The sequence below is a fragment of the Lissotriton vulgaris genome, chromosome 2_1, assembly GCF_964263255.1.
Source record: "Lissotriton vulgaris chromosome 2_1, aLisVul1.2, whole genome shotgun sequence".
NCBI classification, from domain to species: Eukaryota; Metazoa; Chordata; class Amphibia; order Caudata; family Salamandridae; genus Lissotriton; species Lissotriton vulgaris.
Genome location: NC_141687.1, coordinates 1,585,814,508 through 1,585,826,897, shown reverse-complemented (window position 1 = coordinate 1,585,826,897; position 12,390 = coordinate 1,585,814,508). Strand labels below are relative to the sequence as shown.

General features: G+C 41.7%; 1 protein-coding gene across 1 annotated transcript in view; it reads left to right on the top strand.

Moving 5' to 3' along the window:
• LRP1B (LDL receptor related protein 1B) overlaps positions 1 to 12,390 on the top strand; it is a 3,669,685-nt gene that overhangs the window by 3,398,812 nt on the left and 258,483 nt on the right. The window contains exon 78 of the mRNA XM_086955170.1: positions 11,146 to 11,387. Coding sequence (XP_086811296.1) covers positions 11,146 to 11,387 — 242 coding nt within the window. The remainder of the gene's footprint in view (positions 1 to 11,145; positions 11,388 to 12,390) is intronic.

Genomic DNA, 12,390 nt, shown 5'->3' with positions numbered 1-12,390 from the left:
TAAATGGCTGCATGGACTGTAAGTTGTAAGTCCTTTTATTCGTGCACAATATCACCCTACACATGTTTAATATTGTGTGTGAGAAAATCCCAGAATTAGCTTTAAACATGGTTCGCCAGCAATATGAGTAAACACGCAATAAGTTGAGACTATGTGGGCATCTGCAAGCCTCTCTCCGACCACTTCTGACCCTGGTAATGGTATGGGATTTACACCAATGAAGGATAGGAGTAACTTCCTTTCCAGCGTATGAAGGAGAAGAGAACTCTTACTATATTTCCTATATTTCCCGAGGAGAATAGGGGCATGCCAGCATGCCCCCATTACCGAGGACATACCAGGAGGCGCTTAAGAGAGGGCCAGGGCTCCTGCTGCGTGGGAGCCCGTAACACTAATTGCTGTTGGATTTGCCTGCCCTGCTTAGAGAGACTACATCTCCTGGGGGGAATAGTGGCACGCCCGAATGCCGCCATCGCCGAGGATGCACCAGGAGGAGCTTAAGAGGGAGCCAGGGCTCCCGCTGCATGGGAGCCCATAACGATGTTTGCTGCTGGATTTGCCTGCTCTGCATAGAGAGACTATATTTCCCGGGGGAATAGTAGCACGCCTGCACCCTGCCATTCTGGAGGACACGCCAGGAGTTGCTTAAGAGGGGGCCAGGGCTCTAGATGCGTGCCACGCCGGGGCCAAGGCAGGCCCGTACACGCCCGTCAGAGCCCGAAAGAGGCTGGGAAACTCCAATAACATCAGAACAATGGGATAATAGACCTTGGTTGCACTATCTCTAGGTAAGTTGGTGTATTCTTGTCGCTTATCATTAATTGTGCACTGTGGTGTTGTTTAGCTTTGATTTCACAATGAGCAAATGCAAGGGAGTTGTGGGAACCTTGAACCCTTTTATTGTTAGGGCCAAATCAATGCTCAGCCATGAGATTGAGCTCATGGAGAGGTGCCTTTCTATAGAACCCCTATCCTTGCAGAGGCGTGCTTCTCTAGGTTTTACTGCCCTGGCTGAAGCCCCTCCATCTTGTTAGTCTCCCACCATACAAGACCAGCCTCGGCCCTCCCCCACACTTGACTTGGGATTTTTCTCCAGGGACACTTTAAACGGGCCAAGTATAGCCACAAGGTCAAGGATTCCTAAACCTCACACACAGGATAAGATGAGGGAGCCACCTGAGAAGCGGAGCAGGGGCCCAGTCACCCAGAAACCTAAACAACAGAAGCGGCCCCGGTGAGTTAATCTCGAGGTGATACAAACCGGCACCTTCAGTGCACAAACCAATGCTGCTTCATTTGTATCTGCAAGTAGTGTTCCTCGGGACGCAGCTCCGGATACTGCTGGGGAGACTAATTTGGAGACTAAATCGGACATTGTCTTTGCATGATATAAGGAACTCATAGATAACAGTTTCATTTTACTCCGGGGTCGTTTAGAACACCTGGACACTGTAATAACTAATATGACTGGCCAAATTGAGTCGTCCCAGATTGCAGCTACCAAAGGGGGGGCTTGGGTCGAGAGGTACCTCATAATTCAATCTAGGCACCTCTAAAAAAATTGGTGGCTAGGATAACAGTTGTTGAGGATTTAATAAGAAAGGCTCATGGAGCATGTTCCATCAACCCTTGTACAACCCCTAAACACTTGCAATGGTTGCTGGTATTGCAGCTTCTCCTTCCCTGGTTACTCCTGTGCACATTTTAGATAAATCACTTGTAGGATCCAAGAGCACCACTAGTTTACTGCATAACAATGCCATAGCCTATAACAAGCCTAGATAAACTTGGCCACCATCTGTTCCCTGTGCAATTCCCATGGATAGGGAGGATTCAAGACTAAATCTGCCTCCCGAAGCCACCCCACATACCATAATTTTAGCAAATGTACTGCATCCCACCTCCCAGGTAAATGAAACATGGGAGGCATTAAGGAACAAGGCTCTCTGCTGGCTCAGGACAAAAACCGGGCTAACAGAGGCCCTGCTTGGTGAGTTTAAACTGGCAAGAAGAGTAGGATGGGTGGGGAGAAGGGAAAAAACACTCCCCGGTGACTGCATTGTCCTCACGTTTAGATCTCCGAGAATGGTACATGAGATCCTATGTAGACTCAGCAGTCATCAACTAATACATACAGGAATAGATGTATTACCCCTCTGATATTTCTACCCCCTAAGGAACCACATTAATTATCCTGCACAACAGAGACCTATAATCACTAATATTCATCATCAGTTTAGCTTACCTTTACAAAATAGATTCAACATACTTCCATCTCTGGAAGATATAGATTGACTGACTCCCTCACCTAGACACGCAGAGCAAAGCGGGACATTCCAAATAATCCTCCTAGTCTAAAAGAATAACCATTGATCTTGAGCCTGCTTACAACGATCCAAGCATTATAAAAGTTGTATCTGATAATCATACCCATCATAGCTTCGGGCCATTAGTTGATGTCCAGCCAGATATTGAAGTGGTTGGTGATTCTATCGCTCCTGGCAACAACGAGAAGGGATTACGTTCGACAATTGTTAATACCCATCATTTATACCCATTAATTAGTATTGATCTCCATTTGAACGCTCTTAATGTTGATTCTGATTACACAAAGCGTGGCACTGAGGGTGAATTTTGGTCTAGCCTAACGAATATTCTTTTCTGGAATATGGCAGGTTTAATCACTAAATTGTCTAACCCTGCCTGGCTTGAATTTGTGCATCCCACAATCCATACTATCTTATTTTGTAAGTTTTATATTTTAATCAGGAAAAGATGGATTCTGCCTTTTTTAAAATTGCAAGGCTTGAGATTATGCCGACCTGCTTTCATCAAGTTACAATTTCTAGATGATGAAATTTTCACTGACCACATAGCAAAATATTTCAAAGGGGTGGTTAGAACTAGAAAGACTTTGCAAGATCCCTCTTTCTATGAAATGCTCATGATGTTTATGTATGTCATGGTTGCACAGGACATTAGTCTTTAGTCCTTCTTTTTGTAATTTTTAATCAATGTCGTTTTAATATATTGCTAAATGTTATCCAGATAAATTGATATACTTTTGGTTATTTTAATGTATTGTGCTTTTATGATTTAACATTTTTAAATCAAATAAAGTCTATCTTGACTTGACTTGAGCAGTTATCAATGTCGTAATTATCAATTTCTCCTCAAGGTACTCAGTCAAATGAGCATTATGGTTTTGACACAAGTCCTAAAAATGGTTGTAGTTTATGAACGCTCATTAGGAAATCGAATATACTTGTATGTTGAAGCAGAAATATCATTTCCAGACAAGTATGTTTCCTTTGGGTTTCAATGACATATGCCTTGGATGTTGTCTCTGTTTGCTTTTTCTTGTAATTTATTTATCAACAAAAATATTCATATATGTTTGTTGTTTGTTTGTGCCTTACACTTAACACATCACTTACATTCTCTGTGGTTCCCCTTGCTGTTCTACCGGCTCGACCAGAGGTGAGCCAAAGGAACACATTTTCACTACTCTGCCCGGACTTCTGGGCATTTTCTGTCATTTTACTTTCCAACAGATGGGTATTGCGAATCACTAAGGATATGCTGAAGTGTTTGCAATATCTGCATTGTGATTCCTAACATTGTTTGCTATTATAGTTGGTTGAATTAATTTTTGTGTATGAATATTCGTAGTTTTTGTGCTATACGACTGATGCAGTCCAACATGCCTCTGTCATTCTGACAAGGTGGTGCAATTTAAACAGTCCTGGGAATATTTGGCTGAACAACAATGCTACAAGGATTTCTCTCGCCAATTGTTGAGACCTGATCGTCATCTGGTTCTGATCTGCAGCAGTGCTCACTCTCTGGCTCTGCCCCGGCATACATCGGGAGGAGTTCAAGTGGATTCTGGTGAACTGTCGCTACAATCTGCTAGGACTATGAGTAATGTGGAGCCCTCACGTTTCAGCGAGGGCCTTGTTGTTCTGCTGCTCTGATTAGTGCCCGCTGCTGATGCATCTCGCCCACCATCTCTGGGGTTGCCCAGCTGGGTTGAGCTCTCATTTCACCTTTGAGGGAGTTGGCCCATATTTCCAGGGTGCTTGGCTGTTGGCGGTCCCATGGGTTGTGGGTAGATCTATTCCTTGCTCTGCAGTATCTCTGACGTGAGGTCTGCTGCCATTGTTGCTTGCTGCAGAGGTGTCCTGATGCAGCAGAAGCACCAATGTACGTGGCTCCGGTGAGTGTGGCCTCCGACCGGTGCTGCCCACATACTATGCCATGTTCTTGCCCTTAATGGAGCCACTATTTTATTTTTCCCAGCTCCTTCTCTTCAGTGACCCTTTGGCTGCCCATTGCACATCTCCTTGATACTTGAGGTTGTTTCGTGATTGCGGCGGGGTTTCCCTTGTTGTTTGGATTTGAGATATTTCAGAACCTACCTGGGGAGGTGCGTGCCCTTCCCAGACATTCCTGATCCAACACCCTCATTATGCGGGCTTCTCCTGCTCTGAATTTCCAACTTTGTGCTCGGGTCCCTCTTGGTGCTTTGAGTACTCTCTCACTTCTGTGACAGGTTTTTACAATGAAGTAGGCATTTAGATGGCTAACTATTCTTATGTCACAAAAACGCTATTTTGGAGGCTTCTCTCCTATATCATTTTTGTCTTCACCACCAATTCAAGATGGTGGCAGTTCCTCTTAACAATAGTCACTGAAATGGGACTTGATGCACTTTTCCACACAGTAAAATAGGACTTAGGATATCTAACAAGCATGTTAAAAACAAAAGAAGGACACTCAATGGTCACTGAAGTAGTACTTAATGCACATTTCCATTTACTTTTTTTTACAATTAGATTTGACTCCGTGCAAAATGAGACTCACTCGTTTAGTTCTTTTAAATTGACACACTGTGAATCCCTCTTTATATTTAACTCACCACAATACAGTTAGGCCATTGCCATTTTTTGGTCCAATATCTTCACCCCACGGGTAGCCCACCAGCTTACATCAATTCTCTTGCTGAGTATTAGGCCAATCACAGACTATCAACTGAAATTTCTACTAACTGAGACTGTAGTCTCTGTTGCTATAAGGATCCAAACAACCTAAGCTCTGAGGATAGCTTGTTGTCAGTGATGAGCTATAATGCTTGTAGGATTATCCACTCACACAATCTATCCAGCAGTGCGGCCAAGTGCTTCAAGCATAATCTTTTAAAACGAAACTCAGAAACCCTCATATTTGACACTTATTTTTGAGCTGATAAAGGAATGGTGGTTACAGATCTTATCTTCTTCACCAACAGAAGACACATGAGAGATGAGCAATCACTGCAGCTGTAAAGATTAATTCTTTAAGGAAAACTCCACATGGGCTTCGTATCACCATAAGTCCTTCAGCGGATTTCTATGAAGTGGCACCGATCTCCCTATACAACAATGGAAACATTCTCATCAAATCTTATGATCACAATCGAGAGAGTTTCAACAAATTCTTCATGAAGATCAAAAGCACAATGCCTAACAAATTTCACATCTCCTCTCATGGTCAAGGTATACCTCTCTTCACTCAGGAACAGAAACACAGGTATACTCCACTCCCTCCTCCATCCTATCTACTATGCCATCTCATTATCTCCTAGTTCTTAGCATCACAGAAACTGGAACTGCTTGACCCAGATCACCATCTCCTACTGATGATTCCTGCTCTTCTCCCACTTGATAATCATTGCCGTAGAGTAGTCAATAGGCCCGACTCAATGATGGGCGCTGATACTATCACCCGCGCCATCCTCAGACTTTCTAGATCTGATACCCCAACAAAAGAGGTTGCCTATCAATGTCACATCTATTAAGACACTGCCTAGCTTTTTCCCTACCATCTCACCCAGCAGTCTCTCTCATAGCCCTCCTCTTCCAGCCTCTCCTTTACACAACACTGATGGTTGTCCTTTGGCTACGGTTCTCCCCAATACACCAGAAAACACACACTCACTCCCCTCTGCACCTATGACACACTACATCTCGATCCACAGGGATAAACCCTATTATCTTGAGGAAAAAATGTACTGACCTTAGTCAAGACCTTTAGTTAGTTAACGCCAATCTCCAGAACTCTATAAACATCACTTTTAAACCCATAATAATCATCCCAATCCATCCACTAAGATATGGCCCAACTTCTCTCACCATGTTTCAATAACTAACAAGATTTCATTTAACTCGCTTGGGAGATCTCAACCCTAATACAATCCCACCTCAAAACCTCAAAGAGTCACTGAAGACGTGTCCGATGTCAACATACACTCCCTTCAGCTCTCATATACCAGTACTCAGTATTACTCAACAACTTTGCAGAGCATCATTCAGGCTATTCTCTCCAACCCACATAGAGAACCCACTCTCAACAATATGTTCTAGAGCAAGCACAATCTTCTACAATTCCACACTACACATCAGGAGACATTAGTTACCAAATCTCATCCTAGATCTCTGCTTCTTAATTGCAGATCTGCGGTAAAACATGCTGGTGACATCGCTGATCTAATTCTCGCCCAAGATTTCGACCTCCTTATCCTTACAGAAACTTGGCTCAATGATTCGTCCCCTCCTACATTTGACATACTTGTGCCACCCACCTGCAACATCTTCAGACTTGCAGATCCAGTATAATGGGTGGAGGCATATAATGCATTTATTGCTCCATGTTCACCTTAAAACAATCAAAAATTGATACTATGTCACCATGTGACTATCTATTTATAGAAATGTGGAGCAATAACAACCATATCTGCAATTTTCACACAATCTTAACCCCCCCCCGTGGGTAACAACCTTCCTTTTATTGAAAAATGATAAAGACCATCTCCTCTAACCCAGATCAAGAATCAGATCTTCCCTGGGGATTTCAACGTACACTGGAATTACTTAAATTACCACATTCTTAACACCTTCAACGCCTTCATTACAGACCTCAACCTCACCCAATTTTGCGAGTGTGTAACACACAATACAGGCTCTACCATTGCTAAGCACAACAAGATTCAACTTGAATCTATAATCCCATGTGACTGGTCTGATCACTTCTTAATCTCCTTCCATATCCTGGAAAAATTGCTATCTAGAAAGGTGCAACCCTTTAAACACAGACAATGGTCCAGAGACCATAGGATGAGGACACAATTGGTCCGAAGCAGTTTTGGAGATTACCGAGCAGAAAGACCAAACCATGGATCAAAGACAATCTAAGTGAGTAAAGGCGCAATCTAAGACTTGCTGAGAGAACTTAGGGAATCTTCCCATCTCACTCTAACCTCAAACATTGGAGGGTAGTAAGAAACTCATGCAACAAACACATAAGCAGATTAAAAGCTGAATACTTCAGGCTGCAATTAGATAATGCCAAAAACGTTTTTAAATTATCAAATGACGAACGTCACTCTAAACAACACTCTGTTGACAAGGACACACTACCAAATGGGGATGAGTACTCAGCTCACTTCATCAACAAGGCAGATTGAATTAGAACTGCAACTGGCATCTCAGCTTTTTATCAGCATTGACCATCCCTATCCTCTCACTGTGCAACATTCGGTCAGCTCTCCTCCTATTGGATATTCAACAATAAATAAGGCTATGTGGTCTTTCTTCAAAATCCCTGTCAAATTTAACATTCTCACAATAATGACCTCTGTAATACCATGTAACTTTTTACATGAAACTCTGCCAGCTAAACTTGTCAAGGAGCTTGGATCTTCCATACTTCCTTGGTGGAAGAAGATCATCAAAGCATCTCTGTCTCAGGGCATGGTCCAAGATAGTCTAAAGATTGGACAGGTCACCCCAATTTAAAAAAAAAAACAGAATGCTGATCAATCTGCCCCCAAACCTTTTTGCCCAATCCCCAGCATCCTGACTCTAGCAAAACGTTTGGATAAATGCATACACCTACATTTCTTTGGCCACATTGGGAACGTCAAGAATAGCACTTGCCAAATTGCAGCGAGGATGTAATGGAGGCCTTGCCATCCCAGATATACAGAAATTCTATTATGACTCACAGCAACTGGTCATGAATGACTAGGCATTTAACAATCATCTAGAAGCGGTGTATAGGTTAGTTCGAGCATGTATGGAACCAGGAGGATATTAGAGGCTCCTTGATGGGGGGGAAACAAGGGGTCCCTGGCTGCGAAACACACAGGAGGTTATTGAAGTATGGAGCGAGGCCACCAAGTTCATGGGCTGGAAAGGGAAACTCACTGGCTTGACACCTTTCTAGTGCAGGGCAGGCCTGCTGGATATTGGAGGTTTGAAAGGATTCTGTGAATGGAAACTCATGGGGATAAAACACTTAGGAGATGTTTGGAGGAATCAGGCTTGCATAAAATTTGCGGACCTGCAGGGGAAATTCAACCTAGTGGAGTCAGAACACTTTACGTATATGCGATTAGGACATGCACTAAGATGTCAACCCGGCACCCGACTTTTCACCACTAGAAGACTGAATACTGACAGAGGCTTTGTCGACCAAAGGGGTGTCAATGATTTATAAGAAGCTAATGAACAACTCTCCAGGCTTGTCTGGTCCCATGAGAACAGCATGGGAAGGGAACCTGGGGATGCTTGAAGACGATGACTGGGTTGAGGCCCTTCAGGCTCCCCGGGAACTCGCATAAGGATGAAGTTTATACTGCTCCAGTTTAAGGTACTCCATTGGGTCTATTATGCACAAATACTCCTGCATAGAATAGGTTAGCTGGAGTCCTCCCTGTGCAAGAGGGGCTGCAGGAGCGAAGGATCCTTTTTCCATATCCTATCCTATGGGATTGCTGGCTGATGTGGAGCTCCTGGAAATGGGCAGCAACATTAATGACACAGGTGGTGGAGACAGAAATTCCTGTTGAGGCCAAATAATTGCTCCTAGGGATTGAAGGGGAACACAAATTGCCCTGGTATGAATAAATATGGCTAAGGCTAGCAGCCGGAGTGGCTAAGAGGAAAATTGCACTGGCATGGGGAGCTACTACGGACAGACAGACACTGAATAGGAAGCAGACTTAAAGTGGTGCTGATAAGCAGAATATGTGGTGCACTGGATTGTGGCAAAAGGTCTTGGGAGTATTGATGGCATAAAGGGGACTGGGCCAGGGTACTGAAGCGGGCTGGGGGAGGTTGATTGGTAGCAGGGTATGGAGGTAAATACCATTTAGATAGGCCATAAAACAGCCACATCCAGATATCTAGATGTAATGGGTGAAATATTTGAAATAAATGAGATTTAATACGTACTGGTATGCAACTTACCATGTGATTACTATATGGTATGTAAAGCCTTTATTTTGTTTCTTACTGGTTTTCAATAAAAAGAGCTGCATTTTTTTTTCTGGGGCCACATTGAACAATTTCAGTTACTAGATCAATCTGGTTAAGATTTTGGTCATAGGAATGAGACAGCTCTAATGCATATCGTCAATGTTGCCCTGAAATTTGCTCAATCAGAATGAATCATGTCTACTTATACTCCTTGATCTCTCATTGGTGTTTGATACAATCAAACATGACAACATGGTTGACCTCTTCACAAATAGGATGGGGATATCGGGACCCATTTTAAAATGGATCACCTCTTTACTTCAAAACAGAACTCAAAGAATCAAAATCAACCAATCTGTATAACACACTACACTGGTAAGAACTTGTGTAGCCCAAGGTTCCACAATCTCAACCATGCTAATCAACATATTCATGGAACCTCTTTTGGACATTTTGAAGAAGTCCAACATCCATTACCACATGTATGTTGAAAATCTCTTTACCTGAAGATATTAAAATTCTGGACTGCACTGCAAAATCCCAGTAATGCCTGATCCTTAATCTCCTCATACTCAGCACCCTGCAATCTGGATTCCTTTTGATCGCCCCTCACAATCTCTTGACCCCTAGAGAAGATTGGATCAAACAACTCACAGCTCTTATCTGCTTCCCCCACATTTCTGATGCTACTTGATGTTTAGGCATCACTCCGGGACAAACATCTTAGCATGTAAGATCATATCAGTGCAGCCATCAACGGAGCCAACCTCTTTCTGCTCTTTTCTGCTCAGGATAGAGTTTCAATTAGCAGTTTAATCTCTGGTTATCTCCCGATTAAATTAGAGGAGTGCCACTCTTGCTGGCCTACTCAAAGCAAAGATGTCCCCGTCCAAGGCCACATTGAACTCCACAGCCAAACTTATAACAGGCTTCAGGAGAATAGACAACATTATGCCACACTTAAGGCATATTAATTGCATCCCATTTGAATCAAGAATGCAATTAAAGATTGTATGCATGATGCCACAAACCCTCCATCACAATACCAATAAACTTGAGTTATCTGGAGGCAGGCACTGCTTAAGAAACAGCAAGTCATTTTTACTGAAACCTCAGAAGTAAAAAAAAAAATGAAAACTTATAACCGCTCCTTCTACTGCCTTGCCCCTAGAATTTGGAACACTCTACCTCCTGAAATCAGGACAAATCCCCTGTCTGCCTGCTTCAAAAAAGAAACAAAAAAGCTCTTGATGCTTAAATCCCCTTTCCAGAAGGGATGAATCTTCTTCAGCCTGGCAAGCATTGGGTGGACTTCCAGTGCCTCTTAGAAATATTAAGCTCTATGAAACACTGTATATATGTAACCCCATGGTTATTCCTTCTCTGAGTGTCATATTTGTTTCTCCTTTCCCTATCTTTGTATTACTGATGGCTATTTGTACAGTGCTCTGATACCCAAATGAGTTCATTTTCTTGATATACAATACTCCAAAAAGAAATAAATAAACAAAGAAATAATATTCTATTGAGTAGTTCCGGTGTCTTTTCGTTACTGATTTTTCACACTAATATGAATGTGGTGAGCCAGTGTGAGGCTTCAATGAGCTTTTGCCAATGAGCAGTTTTGCCCTCTAGCTTGCAAAGTATGTTGAACTAACATTCTTAAAAGAAACTACAGCTGGCCAACATAATCTATCCTTTTCATATTGTATAGTCTACGAATCTACTATAAAAATGATAGTCCACCAAACAATGTTGTTAAACTGAACAACATTTAAATGCCAAGAATGGACAAAATAAATAATATCTAACTTATTCCTGCATTTTTCTGTTTACTAACGTGTAGGTTCTGAAGAGCAGATACTGTACATCGCTAATGACACTGAGATCTTAAGCTACAAGTATCCATTCAACTACAGTGAAGTGCATCAAAAGATTTCCCGCATTGAACAGAATTCACGAATTACAGGGATGGATATCTATTATGAAGGGAACATGATTATCTGGAGTACACAGTTTAATCCTGGAGGTATATTCTACAAAAAAACCCATGATCAACAAAGAAGACAAGCAAGCAGTGGAGTGATTGTAAGTTTTAACAAAGAAAATCGACATATGTAAAGATGTGACTGTCATCTCTGACATTGAAAATGGAAGCGTAATACTAATATCTTATTCATTATATGGCATTTTATCTGTAACAACACATGTTACAGTCAACCATGTTACAGAAGCCCAAACTTCTAACCTCAGAAGGATGGAGGTTAGATTTGTTTTGCTATGATTATGAATTGTGACCTAGTGATCACATACATACACCCTTAGCTATTATTAAACTCACCAGGCCATACTTCTTCTTGGCTTCTTTCACCATATATTGATATAATGGAGGTAAGAAAATACGTTCAGAATCATACCTCTGAAATGTGTAGATTATTTTTTGCAAGGATTTTTAACTGATCTAAATCAGCAACATTCAAGTGGTTAACAGTAATATTATATTTTGCAAATCTAGGGAAAGTGAAGCAAAAACAAAGGCACAGTCTAGACATAGGTTTTCCATCTTCAACTAGACATAAAAGAGTCTTACACATTTCAATGACAAATTAATAACAGAGAACATGTTAATGCTGCCTCCAAGATAAAGAGTATATACATGAGTTTTAATCATTGCCATATTGAAACTCTTTAACATCTGTCAAACAGCCATATTGTTCATGTAAAATAATTATTTTATTAACATGACCAACATTGGTGCAAAATGTTGTGACACAGAGTGTAATAAACCTATTATTGAGTTGTTTTTATGAAATATTATTTCACATGCTTTATATGTAAGTTGTTTTTTTTCTTTACCTTATACTCTTAATGTCAAATTCACAGTTTCTTTTCTAGGTGTTAGCCAGACCCATGGCTATGAAATGTGAAACTTATACATCTGACTTTTATGCTAAACATTCCATTAAATCCACCTAAACCCATCAAGGAAGTAAGATATATGTGTGCTAAACAGACATAGGGTCTGATTATGAGTTTGGGAGTGGGCTGCCACACCACTGCCAAACCTCACCACCTGCCACCTGCCATATTA